The 18,220-nt window shown below is 42.1% G+C and overlaps 2 protein-coding genes across 2 annotated transcripts; both read right to left on the bottom strand.

Annotated features, from left to right (window-relative positions):
* Nucleotides 1-1,633: 1,633 nt before the first annotated feature.
* On the bottom strand, nucleotides 1,634-10,439 carry micall2a (mical-like 2a). Its single transcript, XM_062447575.1, has 18 exons — nucleotides 10,034-10,439; nucleotides 9,450-9,498; nucleotides 7,478-7,619; nucleotides 7,158-7,333; nucleotides 6,874-7,004; nucleotides 6,282-6,791; nucleotides 5,969-6,141; nucleotides 5,832-5,889; nucleotides 5,160-5,359; nucleotides 4,941-5,069; nucleotides 4,735-4,842; nucleotides 4,482-4,546; nucleotides 4,238-4,361; nucleotides 3,183-3,285; nucleotides 2,956-3,029; nucleotides 2,516-2,630; nucleotides 2,279-2,325; nucleotides 1,634-2,189 (listed from the first exon to the last, which is right to left on the bottom strand). Exons 1-18 carry the CDS (start codon nucleotides 10,174-10,176, stop codon nucleotides 2,107-2,109), a joined length of 2,430 nt encoding a protein of 809 aa, XP_062303559.1. The 5' UTR covers nucleotides 10,177-10,439; the 3' UTR covers nucleotides 1,634-2,106.
* A 712-nt stretch (nucleotides 10,440-11,151) lies between these two features.
* Nucleotides 11,152-13,528, bottom strand: si:dkey-43p13.5 (paired mesoderm homeobox protein 2). Its single transcript, XM_062482817.1, has 3 exons — nucleotides 13,294-13,528; nucleotides 12,797-12,954; nucleotides 11,152-12,643 (listed from the first exon to the last, which is right to left on the bottom strand). Exons 1-3 carry the CDS (start codon nucleotides 13,526-13,528, stop codon nucleotides 12,242-12,244), a joined length of 795 nt encoding a protein of 264 aa, XP_062338801.1. The 3' UTR covers nucleotides 11,152-12,241.
* Nucleotides 13,529-18,220: the final 4,692 nt, after the last annotated feature.

Here is an 18,220-nt window from a genome sequence, read left to right as displayed (position 1 = left end):
TATTTTACAAGATCTACTGTGTGAACGATTTCAGAATGTTCCGACTAATCTTAGGAAAAGGACATTTAAATAGCTAAATGCTGGGAAAGGCTGTACAATCCTGCATCCCTTCTATAAAGATGAAGTGGGTAATGGCATATTTTGATGGACGATGGGAATGTGGACATGAGAGCTCACCTCCGAGGACTTCATTTCATCACATTCACAGGATGAATTGTTTTACTTATGAATATTAATGTCCCTCTAATTTCAGGCTGTTGTTAATGCTTGTCGCTAGGAGCTTGGCAAATCAGGTCCCATTCCTGTTAAAACCATGTATTAGACACCCCCCTGACACTAAGCCCTCGCCTGTGATTCTTAATTGCAGAAGCGCAAGCATTCGCAGTAGATGGGGCGCAAAGCTTTAATTAACTCTAATATCACACGTATTCAGTCTTGACTGTCACCCACATCACGCATGACATTTTGCAGCAGTATCATCCTCAGCTCTACTCAGCTAGAAAGATGGTGTTCCAAGTTCATGATCACAATTTCATGCATCTTAAATTGGTGATATGCAGTTTCTAAGTAGCTGCAATATATTGACGTGTGGAAATGATCTTGATGCTTTTCCTAAAACCCACATAAAAATGGGCTTAGTTCTGTGTATCATCATTGCTGGGTTTTGAGAGTGTAAGAAGGAAGTCCAACACCGCAGGTCCAGTGTACTTTCTGAACAGGGAGAAAGTGAGAATGAGATACAGGTCATGCGTAGTTAAAACATTTTTTTTTGCTGTGTACTACATTAGCTAGAACATTCTAACAACGTGCAAGCAGATCATTTTTAACTGAAACTAAAAACAAGAATACTGTATATGGAACATCCAAAGCCTTGTTAAAATAATTTATTAAAACTTCAAAAAGTAATTTAATTTAAAAACACAATAAATACACACTGTACAGACATTCGTTCAACATTCCATCTACTTGAAAACGTCACTTGATTTGCCTGAAATTCTCACAAACAGACATTTGTTCATGTGTGACTATGCGTGTCATACATTTTAAAAGAGCAATAATGAAACAGGTTAAAAAAAAACTATCGTAGATACATTGTTATACCCATGTTTAATTAAACCAGGTGTTAAGATAAAAAAAGTTTAGATAAATAGCTCAATACAACCTATAGTTTATAAGCCTTGCATAGCCATAAGCTATTGCTCTACATAATCCGCTTTCATATAACATTATTGCATCAGCAGACTAGAACATTTTGCTGCATTTATAAAATTAGCAAATTAATTAACTGTCTGTACTATGGCAAATTGGATTGTCAGGTTTTTGGACACTAAGCCCACGCTGCCACCTACAGCATGAGCGTTAACTTACAGTCTGGTTTAACATCGCAGTTAGTGCCACTGGATGCCGCTTACTATATTCTGTTTTTAAATTAAATGTGCAGATAAAACCATTTAACAGAAGATCAACAGTTTTTTGGGGGGGTCAAACATCCATTTAGAAGGAGTCAAAATCAAAAACTTAAATATAGTAGGTAAGAACAAAGGATTCACAAGTATCAGAATTTAAATTTGAAATAATTAAATAGATATTCATAAATCAAAGCAAAGACGCATTCCTTGGACAAAACCAACTTTGGAATAAACTGACTAAACCTAAGTAACATGTGTGAGAAATAGTAAAGAACCACAAAAGTGTATAATACAATTTAACATCTGATGAAATGTGACTCAAAAAGGAACAAAAACAGATGATAAATGTGGAAGAACCCATCAGTCAATTCCAGTGCCTCAACTATGAATAATTCAACTGAAACATCAAACAAAAGTGATTCTGAAGCTTAAACGTAATCGAACATTGAACACAAAACACCAAAGTGATATACATCATTAAACTAATGTTGACAAATGTGCTCAGATGTTTAACAATATTAAAAACTCAGCATCCTGTGCTTTACCAATATGTTTTCCCACCATTGACACGTGATACAGTACAAGTTCCACTACACCCAGTGCACTTTCATAAATACAGGTGTTTAAAACGTTACAAACACAGGACATAAACATACTTGTGTTGTAGATCCTACAGTGAACACTCTTCCCCTAATGATCACTCCGTGGCTGTCTTTTTACTTCTTCGTCTGAACAACTTAGAAACTGAAGACTTCCTCTTGTTTTTTGATTTCCTAACTCCTGTCAACCACAAACAAATGTGGACATATTAATTTAGGTACTAAATCTGCTACATGAAACATCCGTTTGTGGCAAGTATATACACTCACCAAGACTCTGCATCATTTCATTCAATTGCTGATCCTCCTCTTCTTCCCTAAAATTGTATATATATATATATATTTTTTTTTTTGATTAGACAATATTCCAGAATGTAGCACCTGATATGAATGATTACGTTAATACTTCCTTCCATTGTGACCATCCAGACTACCAAATCTACAGCACACGTCATTTCCCTCCAAATGCAACAGGGCTTCAGTCATCAAGATATAAATGCACCCTACCTCCGCCTGTCCTTGTCTAGCCCCTCCACGATGGCATTTCTTCCATTCACAATGTCCACCAGTCTCTCCATCAGCCTACGCTCCTGCCAGCACTCCTCTCTGGACTTCAAATGATCTGCCAGGAACACCCAGATATCTGTCAGACAGGGGAGCCACTGTACCCAACTGCCGATCTCAGTTGTACAAGCGAAGAAGTGAGTAGTGAATTTGTAAATGTTCATTTTTATGTCTTTGTATTTTACATTCCGTTTCTTAACTTCATTTCAATTTTATGGCATTCTATAACTTAATCATTTTGAAAAGCACTGGGAATTTAATTTCTCTATTGTGAAGCCCTTTCAGGTGCATTTCTTATTTAAAAAAGGTGCAATATACATAAAGCTTATTATTATCCTTGTATAGAAGGGCCTCCCCCTTGGACAAAACCTGGAGCCTCTAACCTGGTTTCTCTAACAGCCTCCGAAGCTCCAGCTCCACCCCTGGCTGCTGCTCCTCCAGATCCTGGGTCTTTACTCTGCAAAACAACGCGTTTTAATCAAATCATTTAGCAACACTTTAATCCACACGCTCTTCCACTTAGCTGTCACCATCCCCCCAAGTTACGGGTAGGTTGTGTGATGAATCGACATTTGGAGTATACTTTACAGTAAACAAGAGAAGGACTTACATGTACACAAGCTCTGACTCCCTCCTAATATACATCTGCTTCTTTCGGATTAAGTTGAACCAGTCGACCATCAAAGGATCCATCAAGATGTCCCCGTTACCCTCTGAAAAGAGATGCTGATTGAGCCCCAAACATGCATGAAAAACACTTGTATCCTATGCCAACTACCACATTTCCAAAATAGCATCACTGTGTTGAGTTGGAACACAATGCATTACAATGTCCCAGTTCAACACAATCATTTATTTCTGCCTAAGGCCTGTTCACGAACAACCACCACATATTCATTAGATTACGGTGCAGACTAGTCTGGCCAGGGACTGAGAGGGTCCCATTAACTTCCACTGCCTACTATCAGCAAGACAGGTGTGAGGTTTGGACAAGGAAGGGCAGCTGTGGACTGCAGGATATTACTGTGCCCCAACCGCGGTGACCTTGAGCAGAGCAATCAGGCCTCCTTACTCCTACTCTGTAGCCTGTCTCAGGGGATGTGGGCTCCACACCACTCCTTTCGTACCACCCCCACCTCTCCAATTCCAGAGAGGAGGAGTATAAGGCAGGAGGCTTCCCTGTGGGTACAACATGCTTCTTTTGCTTATAGCTACTGGAGATGGAAGCTGTGGGCTGGCCCTCCTCTCCCCTCAAGGCAGTGGTTGTGTGTGCGTCCCATACAGGCCCAGTGGGAGAGCAGCCTCATCGTGAACAACTGTACACCAAGACACACTCACTGGAGTAGAGGAGGAACGTGACTGCTGAAATTGGAGGGCCGATAAGTATGACTTCAACACGATGTTCAATTTAAAAGTTCATTTGGAAATTGACTTCTGTAGAATGAGTGTTAAATGATTCAGTAGTAAGTGCACGTATAGACATTTGGGGCCATAACAGTGTGCAGATGCATTTGACACTTGAGTCCTTGATAGTCGGGTACATCCTCAAAAAGGTGTTCAACTGGTTTCTGGGAAAACCCATATACGAAACAATCTCACAGTGGGTGTATTTGTGTGCATTACAGTAGGTAAGGAAAGGTTGGTGAAGGAAAATATCCTAAGTACCTTCCTCACAGGTGCGGAGATTCTTCTCCATCTCCACTCCCTCCCTCTCCAGATCACTCAAACTGTCCTCAATCCCATTCAGCTCCTTCACAATGTCATCCATGGGAATGTGATGATTTTGGCTCTGAACAAAAACACAGGAATGAGTGACAAAAGTTTGAATCCTATAACTGACGTACATCCAAAACGAAAGAAAACATGAACATTTAGGAGGGACTGTTTACGCATGAGAAATTAAACTTACTAAGGGTGACCTCATTTCAGACCCGGAGGCGTTTGTGAGTGACAAACGCTTTCCATTTTTAGAACCTAAGAGGTCGGTAAAACAGGATTAATAAGACCTTCTATGGCTGTTTTGAGGCGTCATTGTCTCATAAGACTGTTGCCATGTTTTATTTTAAATTAATCCATTACTCATAAAATAGTACAATTTAAATTCATCCACATAATGATTAAGGCATCTGGGATTTGTGATAAAACTCAAAGCTCAGTCTAACCAGAGGTGGTAAGGAGTCTTCTGTAATTGGTTGGAGGAGAGCCGATGGACTGCATAGTTGGCAAACAGGAGGGGGATTGAGTAGGTGACAAGCTCCCATTCTTTTCACCTGACAATGTCAATTAATATGATTAACTCCAAATATGGTAAATACAGACTTTCCCACAGAAATAGATAACAAAATACAGTTGGAGGTCTTGGCATTACCTGATTCTCCTCCACGGTGCTGAGGCTGCCGAGAGGAGGGAGGTCTGTGCCAGACAGGGACAAGGGGAGGAGAGCCCATGGGGGAACAGAAAGAGGAGCTGGTAGTTGGATAGTTGCCATTTGTAGTACCTGAAAAGCGAGGATTTGAACAACAATAACATTTTGATGACAATAAGAAATGTAAACGACGTTCAACTTATGGTTTTGCAAAGGTCTTACCTGGTCCTCCAGAGCCTTGTTGAAGCAGCTGGGAAGAGGGAGCTGAGTAACCAGCAGGCACAGCCGGAGGAGAGCTGGTGGGGGCCGTGGGTGGCAGGCGAGAGGGAGGCTTTACGGCCTTGTTGGTAACAGTAGTGGAGGGGACTTCAGACTTAGGTTTCTTAAGGCTGATTGACTGACCTTCAGAAGAGCATGGGATCCTGGACGGTAATAATTTTAAATTAATAAGGAATAAACCTCAACCACAGTAAGTAAATGGATCTCTTCTGAATAATATCATTTTACATTTAAGAAAGAAGTACAGACATCAATAGAACACAAAACCTCACCTCTCATGACACTGAAATGATGGAAGTGGGAATGACTGGAGGGCTCATCAGGGGAACTCAGTAACTATCTAACAAGGCACTAGGGCTAATGTCAGGCGTAGTATTCCCTGGGGCTTGAGTAGATGGGAGAGAGGGCTAGCGGCTGCACTCTGAGCCAGTCAACAATTACAGAGATGGGCGACGTGGGATGAATCGGTCTGCTGCAGAGTGAATATGAGAAGCCCACCTGTCAGCTCTTTGGACCAAATATATCAGGCACTTTACACCCAGGTGACTGAGCCCGCTTCCCCTTGCGTGGTCTAAAGTGACTGGGTTAATGGAAAAACTGCCAGTGATTACTTACTGCATTTCTGGTCCATTCTTAACAGACCTGAGGTTGGACCGCCAGTCAATAGGGGCCTCTGTACGGACAGATAATCATTTAATAAAATTAGTAACGGAAAGGAAAAAAAAAAGTAACTGGAATTTGAGAGATCTTGCCTTTGGTGTTCACAGATATAGCTGTTGGTCCGGAGCTTGCTTTGTTGATGGATTTTTGCCAAAGTGTTTCCTTGTTGTGGGTGTAGTTATTAACTGGCTGGGTCGCTTGCTGTCCTGCTGTGTCTTGGCTACATTTAGCCAGTCTGTCAGCCGAGTATGGCTCCTCTCCAAACCTAAGGAAACAACTGTTATTAAAGTTATCAAAGATTTCAGAATCTACATCAGACAAGTGATATAGATCAAGCTGAACTGTTAAGATACTCAGCAGTGGTAGCTAGTGTCATTAAAGTTCTACTGAACTTCTGTTCCTCACCTCCTTTGAGATGATCTGACGACAAACGGGCACGAGTTATTATTGTTGCGGTTATCCTCTGACAGTTTCCTGCCAACCATTGAGGTTGTCCTGCTGTTCTGCTCCTTAGGACTCATGGACACCCTCTCCCCTGCAGGGACGTCTCTGGAGAATGGCAGCTTGGTCCCGATAGGGGGGGCTTCCGGGGCAGCAGACTGGAAGAACTTCTGTCGGGCTGCCTGGGTCCTCTGGGCTGAGGCAGTCCAGGGCTGGGGAGCTGGGCTGGTATCCACCGGCTTCGGAACAAAAGCCTGAGTGGAGGACAGCACAGAGGAGTGGCGTGGGGCAGGGCGGGCTGTGCTGATGTCCGTTGTGGGCCGCTCTACAGAGCCGGCAGGCCCGGTTCTGATCCCAGCCACAGGAGGCTCACTGACGATCTGGGTGCTCTGGTGGGCATTACATATGAAGCTGCCTGGCTCTTTCCCCACTTTATAGGCCCCAGTGAGAAGGATGTTTGAGCATTCACTGCACCTGGTTTGAAGGTTTAACATGCAGCTTTAACACAATTTATTGACATTAGCACTGCCATTTGATCAAGGTGGTTTGGACTTACTTGAAGCAGCTGCGGTGATACAGCTTCCCTTCAACAAAATGCCTTTGGACCAAGTGGACATGGCTCTTGCACGCAACACACTTGCTATTGAGAGTGCCTGTCTTATTAGAGTTCTCAACCAGAACTGTCTTCTGTGAAGGGATGAGAAACAGAAGAGGAGTATGTATTCTGTTACATGTACATGCAAAAACAAACCGATTGAACCAAATAGATTCGCAAACCTGCATATACTGTGAGTATGTCTTAGACAGCATCGAGATTAAAACCAAACAATAATAACCAACCTTATCAGCCGTCCTAGGTAACTCTGGCGAGGTTTCAGCGTTGAGACTGGGAGGTGGACGGTTCTCTATGGCCGTTTTAGACACAAAGGATTTGGCGACCACAGGGATATTCTTCTTTTCAGACGGCTCCTCCTTTGAGCCCTCTGCTGGCCTCTTCACCCCACCTACACCCCCGGCTGGGAAAGCAGACACGGTTAACAGATTTAAAGAATAACTCTGCTTGGTTAAGTTTGTCGTTGAATAGAACTAGCCCAAATGAATCCGTCCATTCGGATAAAAAGAACCAGCTAAATGAATAGAACCTAAATGTTATGTCTCACTGGGGGATCGTCCGCGGAAGTAGTTGTGGTACTGGGACACGTATGTGAGGATACTCAGCCTGTCTGGGATCCTCAGGGCAACCATGTCCTCTGCATCCAGCAGCGCAGGGATCCCCAACTGATCTTCTGCAATCTGGAAGGCCTGGTGAGGAAATAAAGATTTGAACAGAACCGATTTTGAGCGATTCTGAACCCATATAGATCTAACAATAATTAAGATGGGGGAAATGCGAGTAACACAGAACAATATTTCTGACTAGGCCTTTACTTTCGAACGAAAGATATTTGGCTAATCACTTTTCTTGATGGCTGTGAATACAAATATGTATCTGGGTTTTTTTATATGCAAAACAGCTACCCTATTTCACAGTGAACAAGCTAGAACAAAAGTAGCTACTATAAATAGAGAATGTCCAGCAAGCAGCGTACTGTGGCCCAATGCTGGGAAAGTCTGAACAGGGGCTGAATAATAAATAGCACACATCCTGTGCACACTCGGGCCTGGAGAGAGGACGGAGGCAGGAGGATAACGGGGCATTGTTTAGGATCAACCTGGATGTGCTCATTAAAATCTACAGGACAGCTTGGCAGAAAAGGCAAATCCACCAATGTCACAGCAAAGGAAAAGGAGGTCAAACCAAATATGCATCGGTGAGATAGGCCTGTTCTTCCTCTGTCTAAACTAAAAAAGGAAGAGACCAGCGATGTAAAGGAGAAGAAAAAAGCAACACAAGGCTCTCTAATGATAAAAAGTCTCTGAGAAACAGGACACATGACAGACTGGGGAACACAAGTTCATAAAATATAAAGGAGGTGTTGTGCATGTGTGAGATTACCTCAGAGGCAGAACAGGAGCTGTACATAACCATGTCTTCCTCCATTAACATGTGATCATCCAATTGCTCAAGAGGGAAACCAATCTAATATGTACTTTAAACAAAGGTCCAGTTGTTGTCTTAAAAATACCAACACAATACCTGACACAATCGTACTTGGAAGTGTCACTTTACTATCCAATGTTTGTAAATGAACCTTTATTGTTGGGATCAAGTAGCCTGGGATGATAGTACACCTCATTCATAATAAATACTCTGGAGAGCCTCTCCTGAGCTCAGGTTCTTAGGGGACACTGAGGGGGAGACGCACAACTATCAAGAAGATCTATAGCACACTGAGTCGATTTATCCTCAAACTGTGGAAATTGGGGGAAAAAATTACCCTAAAATAATGGACCAGATGCTCTGTGTGAGTCATTCTGGTTCTGTCATTCATTGCACGCATCCTTGCTTAAAGGAAATGGAGGGGGTAACTGTAAAAATAGGGTCAACTGTGCCGGTCTAGTAAACATGCTCCTCATGAATATTTCAATTATAGAAGAGTTAAAGAGATGTTAAACATTAACCAAGGCAACTCTTATGTGACATGCAACTGTTGGTTGTCATGTTTTTGTCAGGAAACAGCAAGTGTTACCTTTGTGTCATCTGAATTTAGACCACATTCTGTTCTGCCTTGTGAGTTTTAATGCATTCAAAAATGGCTCTGGTACAAACACCGCCACAGCATTGTTAACATAAAACAGAAACCAAAGCCTTCATCACCATGTTGGTCAATTGCTGTATATGTAAAAATGGCTATAAAGTACAGTGGCTAATGTATATAATACAGCGACAGTTTGCAGTCATACACGCAGGATCCCTCAAGATGTGTTCTAAGCACCAGAATAACCAACTCCCTACAGCTATTTTCAGTTCATCATATTGGCCAAGTCACCAACGAATAGAATACTTACAGCTGCAGAGGGCTGTGGGCATATAAACAATGTAATCAGTTTAGACATAAACCAACTAGCTTCCTGGTAATGTGGCCATCTAGTTCAACAAGATCCTGTTAAATAGTTTGGCATCTAACTTCCTGCTCAAATACAATGTTCTTCTCCGTGGTTGGTAAAATAAATGCTGCCTCATCAACTTACCAAGTTGTTGTTCTCGAAAACATCATCCTTACTGAGGGAATCAAAGTCTCTGGAATTAGGAAAACAGGTTCTCATGACTACAAATGCATATTTATGGGTTTTTGAGAAATAAAGGCAACATTCATAATTATGTTTAAAAAAATATTACTAAAAGCTGGTTAATTAAATAACAATACTGCTTCAGTATTATGTTATTTGACTCCCTATTTGATATTTAACTCTGCTTATTATATTTATACATAGACTGTGTGGCCATGACATCATCACCATAAAGGATGCTGAGTGGGGGATTCCCGCCACCATTGTTCAACGTGGAATATTAGCCATACTATTTGATAATATATTCAGCATGTAAATTGCCAACTCATGAAATGAAAAACACATTTATAAATGTATACTCGAATATACTCGTGATACTGTCCATTGCATACTACAGGCTAAGAAATAAATTGATTTCAGGTGCACTTTCAATTTCAGCAAACAAATTACTGTGCAAAATTGCTCTATCGTTTCTATTAAGGAGGTTGAATATCTAAGCCAAACAGTATTTTTGTAAAAAATATAATTGTCAACACCATTCTTACATGAGATCCGGTCGGAATTTGTGTAAAAGTGCACAGAACGCCATTCCATTTTTGAATGAAGTTGTCATGTTGGTTATAGCAACATCTCGGTACCCCTCACATTGGATTTTGCACCACTGTTCGAGTGCTTTGATAGCGGCCATCCTTCCGAACGTGTTTTGTTTGGTCAGTGAAGTAACACGAGGACAGTAGCAAAGTTAGAACCCTGAACTGCGAAGCCCGCTTTGAGGTACTATATTCTAGTTTGAATCACGAGGAGGATAATTAAGTTGGTGTTTCTCTTAGCCTTGACGATATTGTTTAAAAACAGACCACTTAAAGTTGTTCGTCCATCTGTCAACTACAGCAGTCAGATACTAATGTGGCACCTGAAAAGGTCTTATATCCTCACGCGAGGGGGTGGGGTTTGGAGTTCACGAACTTGAACGCCCATTATTTTACTCCACCAGTGATATAGGATTTTTTTTTAATGGTATAAATGTGCTGTGATTGCACTCAAATATTTTAGAAATATGAGCAAAGATCAGACAATGCTAGGTAATATGTGTGGGATAAAGATTTTGTCATGACAGCAAAGTTTAATGGCCAAAGTGAAACAGTGACAGGCAACACTACTATGCAAACAAAGCACAAAGCTTGGATGTTGTTTTGTAACATGCATTAGTGTGTGTGTAAATCAATTTAAATAATGGTAATTTATGAATAGGATCTACTGAAGGTTGTACAATGGTTGAAGACACTGTTACCACTAACCTACTTTGGGTATGTTCTAGATAGACTGACCCATTTTAAAAGGTGGTTTAAAATTTGACCCAAAGCCAACTATCTTATCAAACAGTCTGTGACTTGAGGCAGTCTCTAATTAGTGCTGTACTGGAGAAAAACTTAAGCGTCTGAAATTTGATTGGGACCAGAGAGAAGCTGACCATCAACTGAAGAGATGGCACAAGGAAACATAAAACATTTATTTGGTGCAGAATTATGTAATCATCCCATTATCCCCAAATGCATAACTCTACAAACAAAACATTTGTTTAGCAATACAATACATTTTCATCTAATCAATATTAAAGTGGAAGCTACAGTATAGCTGTTGAGTATAAAGTAATACTGGGAAGCACAAACAATTCTGTGGTCTGAAGATTGTTATGATACAGTTAGGGAAAAAGGCATTCTCATTGTCAAAGGGGTGCACAGTAAGGCTATGGAAATGTATTTGTCTGGATTGGTTTTGACCTCTCCAACTACTAATACTCTATTCCATTATAGTACGAAGCAAGCTGCTGTTTTTGTGCATATGTACTTGCTGACTGATTTTCAAATGACCCTGACATGTGGGTTATATCACATTCTCCACTCCACTCGACCTGGCTGTTGGACATGAGCTTGGCCGTAAAAAAAACAGATTTACAAGGATGTGCTGTCTCTGGAAAGCTACTCTTTTAATTTCCCCAAATAATGTGAGAGATAATCCCAACATGCGGACTCTGTTAAACCGTTTCGCTGTCTAACTAAAGATTGCATAGACATGATGTAAATCCCAACAATGTTAATCGCCCAAAAAAACAGTAGTACATTTCAGTTTGTTTAGGAGTTCATCTCTTACAGGAAAACAACAACAGCATGTGTCTGCTGTGTTGTCTATAGAGTGTCCTTGTCACAGAGTGCAGCCATTTCTCAGTCCATTTCCATTGTTTCCTTTGAGGGCTTGTGGCGGCATGCAGACATCCTGCTCCTCCGTCCATAGCAACCGTAACAGGATAGCTCACAGATGGCCTTGTCATCGGTGAGATCATTGAGAATTCATCAGAGCGTTTCCTCTTTCAGTTTTACCTTGATCCTTTGGCTATCACAAGAGCTTTTAGACACCAGGTAAAGAGATGGCCACATGAAAAACAAATGCCTATGAAAGTGTAATCAGGAATTAATGTCTGTACAGGAAACTCACTCGCGCTGGTGTTCATTTAACACCAGCGCTCATGGGTCCATCTCGTGAGAGTGGACCTAGAAAAACATACAGCGAGTAACATAAACACTCCTGGGATTAGATTTACACTTTGAAATTTGCTGTGATAAAGGCACTTTTGTGGTTTCAGCACCAGCTGCGCATTCTAAATCACCTTATACACAGGCTAAAAATGTGATTAACTTACATTCTGACACCCAGACAGTGGCTCATAATTAGAATCGTGTTTGGGGTCATGCAGATCAGTCACTCTCTCTGTCATCAGTGTCCCGTGTATGTGTTTGTCTCTCCCCGCCTGACTTGGCCACAGTGCTGTGGATCTCAGCCTCATGCTCTCTGGCCTTTGCCCGCAGCTTAGCAATGCTGCAGGAGCGGAACACTTCCGGACTGGGCCCCTCCATGCCCTCCCATTCCTGGGCAAGTCTGTGGGCAGGCAGGATCACCACAGCACTGGGGACTTCAGTCCAGGGGTAGCTGCCTTTCTCCTTCCTTCTGGGCTCGCTGTCAGAGCTCTCTGGCTCCTGGGAGATCTGGTTGGACTTGTCTTCTACCTCTTCATTGTCCTTCTTAGAAAACGGCTCTCCCAGCTGACATTGCAGTTTTAGCTGCCTCCGCATCTTAGCTCGGCGGTTTTGAAACCACACCTGTGGACAAATTAAATAAATGCAGTTTTAGTGCAAGAGAGATGAAATCAAGCAGTGTGTACAGTGTGTTCCTAGTGCTGAATGCGAGTCCACATTCTTTATGATGTTCCATCTGCGTTCCTAAATGGATGGAGTGTGTCAGGAGGATTTCACCTGTACTCTGGCCTCTATGAGGTCCAGTCTCAGGGCCAGGGCTTCCCTCATGAACACATCAGGGTAGTGGGTGGTCTCAAAGGCCTTCTCCAGCTCCTCCAGCTGCCAGCTGCTGTAGTTGGCTCGAGCACGACGCTGCTTCACTGGCCTCTGTTCATCTGGAAAGCATAGCACAACCAACAATTACACAATTGCCAACGGGTGACAAGGAACTAATGGCTCTAGATTGGATAATTAGCGCAGCGTTCATTAGTTCCATTTTAACTGTGCTTGCTTGATAATTGATTGTTAGTTGCAAGCTGTTAGCCAATCTAAATATTTGCATGGCCATCAGATGGTGCTCAACGAATGTCTTGCAGAATGGAGTTCACTAAAAACAATTACATTTTTCAAATTCAAAGCACATTGTGACAAAAATTACATCCACAAAATGTAATGACGTTGGTTCCCATACACTCAGCCTTGCAGTAACCAACATTCTTAGAGGTAGAGCTTACCCATGGTCTCTGTAAGGTGGCACATCCTTGCTGCTTGTGTAGCCAGAAGCAGAGCCTCCTTGCATGGCTCCGGCTGTAGGTAACTCCTCAGGGACTCGTAGCTAATCAGGGGCCCTGGGAACAGGATCTGAGGAGGGGAGCCCAATCTAGTGGGGAAGGCAGGGAAGAATTGAGCTGCAGAGGAGTGAAAAACTGCAGGTAGGAGAGTTGACACCAATTGTCCAGGGCCAAACATATCCCAGCTCTTTGAGGAGTCCACACAATTCAATCCGGTCAAATCAAAAGTGAATTCTACAACTGGGCTCCGAAACTATGAAGATCTCAGGAGCTCTTCACACAACTCCTGAACGAACCCCTCTGGAGGTGATTCTGCCTCAAAATAAAGTCAAGTGATGAAGTTGCATCATAGTGATGATGCTGATGGAATGGTGAAACACCTCAGAAGGTTCGGAGTCAAAGACAAAAAGGAGCCGAGATGCTCTAGTTAAGCTTTAAAATGACAGCTAATCCAGGTTGTGTGAGACTCTGGAGTTGAATAACCAGCAGCTCAGATGAGATGCAGGGGGTGTGCGAAGAGGTAAGTGAGGACTGGACTCAGTAGTGGCTGAGTCTCACCTTAGCCTAGAGTGGATCTCTGCTACCTTTCCCCTCCTTCCTCTGTCACATGACTCAATGTTGAAGAGACAGGGCAGGGCTTCAGAAACACACTGAGTCTCAGGAATCCGGCCTAGACCGTTTCACAACGTTGATTGATGGCACATGATGTTGATGAGGAATGTAAACGTTTTGTATAGCTTGTTCTATATTTTTTATCATCATTTTCTGGATTGTGATTGGTACACAGGTCATTTAGAGCCGCATTTTAGTTTGACTCACAATATAAAAAAAGTTGAATGGAAATTAATCTTGTGGTTGATTGCTATTTTAGAAACAAACTAACATTCATTAAACCACTATCCACAATGTCCTCAATCACACTTAATCCCAACTCCCAAGAATGTTCTGCCAACTACTTATACTATACCCCTCCCCTCTTAATGTGCTCTGCTTATCTTGGACATGTTGTGTGCCTAATGTTTACCTAGGACAAGTTAAGACACCTTTTAGCTTCTGAAATTGCAATCAGTGTGATGGATTAGACATCGAGGTGTGGAAAAAATAAAAGATAAAAACTGTTCACACAGACACCTAGAACATTCAGTAAATCACGTAGAGATACAAATGTTACATATGTTTGCCTGTCTTACTGTCTTAAGTACTTGTCAAGTATGATATGAACTAATTACTTTTAAAATGGACATGAATCAATGAAAATGGATAGTTGTAGATCAGGCACACAACGGCAAACCCTTCATCTGCATAGTAAACACGTTCATGCAAATTATACTGCCAAATTGACATAAATTCGCAAGCTCATTTACTGAACATAAATTAGTTTCAGACTTTTTTTCTCTTATTGTACCCATCTTGTTGCAAGTGCTGGTAATGAAGCCATGGTCCACATATAGAACAAATATGCAAACACAAATATTTCAAAGAAAGTAGTTGGTATTCATGTTTCTTCTTTCTAGATTAAAGACTGTTTGTGCCCAAATTAAGACAACATGATTACTGAGAATTTGCCTGATTGTCTCCAATCTGAGATGAGATCACCTGTACAAATAGATTGCTTCTTAGAGCTCAACTGGGAACAGAGTTCACTGACAATGGTTGTGGGTCAGGAAACGTCTGGGCTTTGAAAAGAGTTAACTTTCACAGATAAGCCTCTACTGGAATTTGGGGTGTATTCAATATCACTTGGATAAATAACTGCTGTTGTTTGTTTCCGATAACCTTAGAAAGATGATACTTTATTGCAGCCACAAGAAAATCATTAATCTAGTTCTGAAGTGTCATTTGATTATTTGTGATCATGCCAGTAGACACTGGGCCAATCATAGAAAAGTTCCTAATAAATGTTTACACCCATAATGGTCATATATACCTGTATTTCAACAATCTGTGGAGATCACACTCTGTTATAGTAACACATATACAGTGAAAACCTCATACATCGTTTTTGATGTACAAATGTGATTAACAGAGTCTTTACTTCTAGACACACATAGACAATACTTGTGAAAATTCATAAGAAACGTAATCCACACCTTTCTCAAGGGACCCAGCTGTGGTTGAGTGTTGAAGGATCTCTGATGGTTCATCATGAGCACCCTCTATGTGACTGTAACACAGGTGTGTCAATTAATACGGAAATACATATTGCTTGACAACACATCTGTCTAGCTGCTTTTCGGATCAGACGGCGGCAAAAGTACAGCACTGTCATCATTGTCACTGCTAACTGGTGAGTCAAACCGGCTTTGATCAGACCAAAACCTTAGCTTGAGACAGCTGGTTTCAGCCAAGCTCAAACACCAGGCCGGAATGAATCACTGGTTAGTCGTTCCACACAAAACCAATGAAGAAAGAACCTGTCTCACCTGTAGCGTTTTCATCTGCACCTGTCCAAACACAAAAGATAAGCCTGTGCACAGATAATGAAGAGGTCAATATGCAAACATTGAAAGTATCTGTGCAGTATCTATGCATGTGTGTGTGTGTGTGTATAACAAGGGGGCATCTATTTTCTGGCAGTCCCTGTCATTTCTTGGCTTCGCTAATCCCAACAAAAAGGCATAATAGATTAAAAGTGTCTAGTTTGAGTGGTGGCTAAACAAACACTGTGTGTGGTAGGGTAGCTGACTGAATAGCCATCTCCTCTGGTCCCTGGCACACAGGTAAACAGAGGGATTTCTGGCACGTCTAAAAGTAGATCCTCCTCCTGCTGTGTTTGGTTTGTCCCTGATGCTGCTAATGCCCATTGATCCAGATAATCATGGAAGAAATTGGTGAAAAACCAGTGGGGGGGTGTCAGCCATCGGTTAGGGACTTGTGAACAAATGAGCTGCTTGTGGGTAATTGAAGGGGGCATTAGGACAACAATAGCAGTGGTTAACACCCGCCTAGATGAGCCTCTCAGGTATTCCTAGTTCCCTGGATCACATGACAGAATCTGAAATCCACAACAGGCTTAAACCACAATCATAGTGTCATTAGCCAGCCTTTAACAGAAGGGTCGAAACTCCATGGGTTTAGAAAACCCACCTACGATGTGCCCATTTTCCATTAGTGGTTTTAGTTTGAAAAGGACTTGTCTAAGCGTGTATCCATCTGATTAAGAAGTAAAAAGAGAACAAAAAATCTTAAGTGAGTGGACAAGAAACATTGTGGACTGCCTTTTCAGATTGAGCTTCCTTTGAGACAGTTTGATTGGCAATGACTTGTATAGGTCATAGACAACCGTATAAAAGGTATACTTTGCATGTGTCAAATTGTTGTATTTTTTCTTGAAGGACTTTTGAAACAGTTTCGTCTATCACATGAAAGAGTGAATGTGTTCGAACAGGACCTTAGATGACATAGACGGTTGAACAATGCACAATATAATTAATAATCATCCATTAGAATGGCACTTAAGCTCATAAAACAGAGGTTCCGCCACATGTCATGTGAAGATGGATGATTATCGTTAGTTACAGTGTCATGGGAAAGTAAATCTGTCTAGTATAATTTGCGGTCTGGAATAAAAATGAACACTGATAAGATCAATATTTAATGAGATAGACGTAAAGCTTAAGGGTTGTCACTTGTGCTTCTGCGATTAATGACATGTCATAGCATCACGCTCATCAGATAGGGTTAATCTGAGCTGAAATTACTGAGTTCATTTTTCTTCATAATTTCACAAAATCACAAAAGTCAACAATCTCACTTCACATCTGAACAATTAGATGAAGAACGTCTGATCACTAGTTGCTTCCAGGGGGTATTTTCTTACATGAACCAACACCAACTTTGAATCCCATAGTACCAATTGACACAATTGAATCACCTTGGGTTTAATGTGTTCGTGACATAGAGAAGACAAAGGGCTGTTTGTTTCCTAGCTGAGGAAGCCCCTATGCTTGGAGAATCACTCTCTCTGGTAACAGGATCCCACAGTGAGGAGGCTGATTGGTTTAGTCCTGGATCACTGGCCAGAGGATAAACCTGAGAGCAGAGCCTGCTTTTCATGTCAAAACCTTCAAGGGAAAGCAGCCACAATCCAAGAGCAATCACACTTCAGACTTCAAAGTGTCGGGGAAAAGAGAGGCGAGATCCAGTCCACATTTTTTTTCCACGCCGGCCAAGTGCAACTCATGCGTGGAGGAAGGGGAGATGATCTGAGGGGAAGCTGCCACTGAGAGGAAGACGCCCAGCAGACAGGTGTGCCTGGGCAGGTAGCAGCACATCAGGGCCCCTCCCAGAGTTGAGTGAGACACCCCCACCCTCCGCTTCATGCACTAGCACATATCTCGGCTACAGGATAAATGTTTTCCGATTCTCATCAACACGCATACTGATTACGAGAAAACTACAATCGTGCTGTGAGGACAAACGACACGAGACATCTCATCAAGCTCAAATGCACTGAGAGACAGGCACCTGCATTAGGGTGTAAGGCTAGCGTGATGAATAACCACAGAGGTTGTTAGTATGTCAGTGGCTCATCAGGCAACTCAATGACAGCCCCGCCTTCTCCCTGCTCATCTTCGCTCCCTGTCACTCATCTCTGTTCCACCTCACTGCCCACCAGCCAATGGCATGCTGGCGCCTCACCAAGAGCCCAGGCAGCTATTAGAAGCATCTGTTGCAGGCTGACGGACAACCACAAACAGAACATTGAACTCTTGATGCAGTGAGTTAAAAAACACCTTACAGGTGCGATGAACACATCCGTCCCAAAAAGCAGTGGGAGGACAGCGTGGACAGGTAGGTCTAGAACAGTGAATGGAATCTATTTCTATGTGTGCAATGTGGGCAAAAAAAAAATCGCTTGAGGAATTTC

This window comes from Osmerus eperlanus, chromosome 2 (assembly GCF_963692335.1).
Source record: "Osmerus eperlanus chromosome 2, fOsmEpe2.1, whole genome shotgun sequence".
Lineage (NCBI taxonomy): Eukaryota > Metazoa > Chordata > Actinopteri > Osmeriformes > Osmeridae > Osmerus > Osmerus eperlanus.
Note: the sequence above shows the minus strand (reverse complement) of the source record. Positions and strands in the feature narration are given on the sequence as shown.

What these genes read in the sequence shown, in the direction of transcription:
- micall2a (XM_062447575.1), bottom strand. Translation starts at nt 10,176, where the DNA reads ATGGCCGCTATCAAAGCACTCGAACAGTGGTGCAAAATCCAATGTGAG. An exon ending in AAATTCCGACCGGATCTCAT is followed by an intron (nt 9,499 to 10,033) that starts GTAAGAATGGTG and finishes TCCTAATTCCAG; the next exon opens with AGACTTTGATTCCCTCAGTA. An exon ending in GAGTCAGAGCTTGTGTACAT is followed by an intron (nt 3,030 to 3,182) that starts GTAAGTCCTTCT and finishes GTTGTTTTGCAG; the next exon opens with AGTAAAGACCCAGGATCTGG.
- si:dkey-43p13.5 (XM_062482817.1), bottom strand. Translation starts at nt 13,528, where the DNA reads ATGTTTGGCCCTGGACAATTGGTGTCAACTCTCCTACCTGCAGTTTTT. An exon ending in CCACCTTACAGAGACCATGG is followed by an intron (nt 12,955 to 13,293) that starts GTAAGCTCTACC and finishes TATGCTTTCCAG; the next exon opens with ATGAACAGAGGCCAGTGAAG. An exon ending in TCATAGAGGCCAGAGTACAG is followed by an intron (nt 12,644 to 12,796) that starts GTGAAATCCTCC and finishes ATTTGTCCACAG; the next exon opens with GTGTGGTTTCAAAACCGCCG.